At 38.2% G+C, this 662-nt stretch overlaps 1 protein-coding gene across 1 annotated transcript in view; it reads right to left on the bottom strand.

The window, feature by feature from the left end:
* Positions 1 to 615: 615 nt before the first annotated feature.
* The window catches only part of LOC105449119, a 1,887-nt gene continuing 1,840 nt past the window's right edge, over positions 616 to 662 (bottom strand). The window contains exon 4 of the mRNA XM_011688119.1: positions 616 to 654. Coding sequence (XP_011686421.1) covers positions 616 to 654 — 39 coding nt within the window. The remainder of the gene's footprint in view (positions 655 to 662) is intronic.

The raw sequence follows: 662 nt of genomic DNA, 5'->3' as shown, positions 1-662 counted from the left end.
TCACACGGTCTCGTAAATATGTGCCACGATGCGGTATCACTCCGCGGCATCTCGCGCCATCCCGTATGGTCACTACAAATGTCGGCCTCCACTCAACATGGCAACCGAAGCTCATGTTGACGGTAACAACTAAATATGTCGGCCGTAACTAATTATGGCGGATTGTGGCGTTTTCCCGCCAAAAAGCTTCGAGAAGGTTTTCGAAGCTTCCCTCGAAGTGGTTCCTCTGTTTTGTGGTTATTCTTATGCTTCCACTTCCCTCGGGTTGTAAATGTGGATTAATCTCACTGAAATAATAATTTAATATAACAAACTCAACTCGTAATTAATTGTGGTTATTTTCCTCTAGGTTCCCGAGGCAATTTAATGTGGATCGGATCTCTGTGGATTAAAACTATGGTAAGTATTTTAAGAAGCAATAATTGTGGTAAAATCATAATAATCTTTTCTTTTTCAGGATTTCAACAAGCTGATGCTGTAACTTTTATTTATGGTAAGTATGTAAACTAAACTTTTGATTTTATCTCTTCTAATTCCTTTCTTTATGTTTCAGGGAACGACTTCGGGTTACATATCGCTATTCTTATTAGGTAAGTGTTATAATATTTTATTGGATCATTCATCCCTCCATACACATTCATGTGCGCGTTTGTACTATGTTT

Source organism: Wasmannia auropunctata, unplaced genomic scaffold (genome assembly GCF_000956235.1).
Source record: "Wasmannia auropunctata unplaced genomic scaffold, wasmannia.A_1.0 LD336078.1, whole genome shotgun sequence".
Classification (NCBI taxonomy): domain Eukaryota; kingdom Metazoa; phylum Arthropoda; class Insecta; order Hymenoptera; family Formicidae; genus Wasmannia; species Wasmannia auropunctata.
This window is presented reverse-complemented; position numbering and strand designations above follow the sequence as displayed.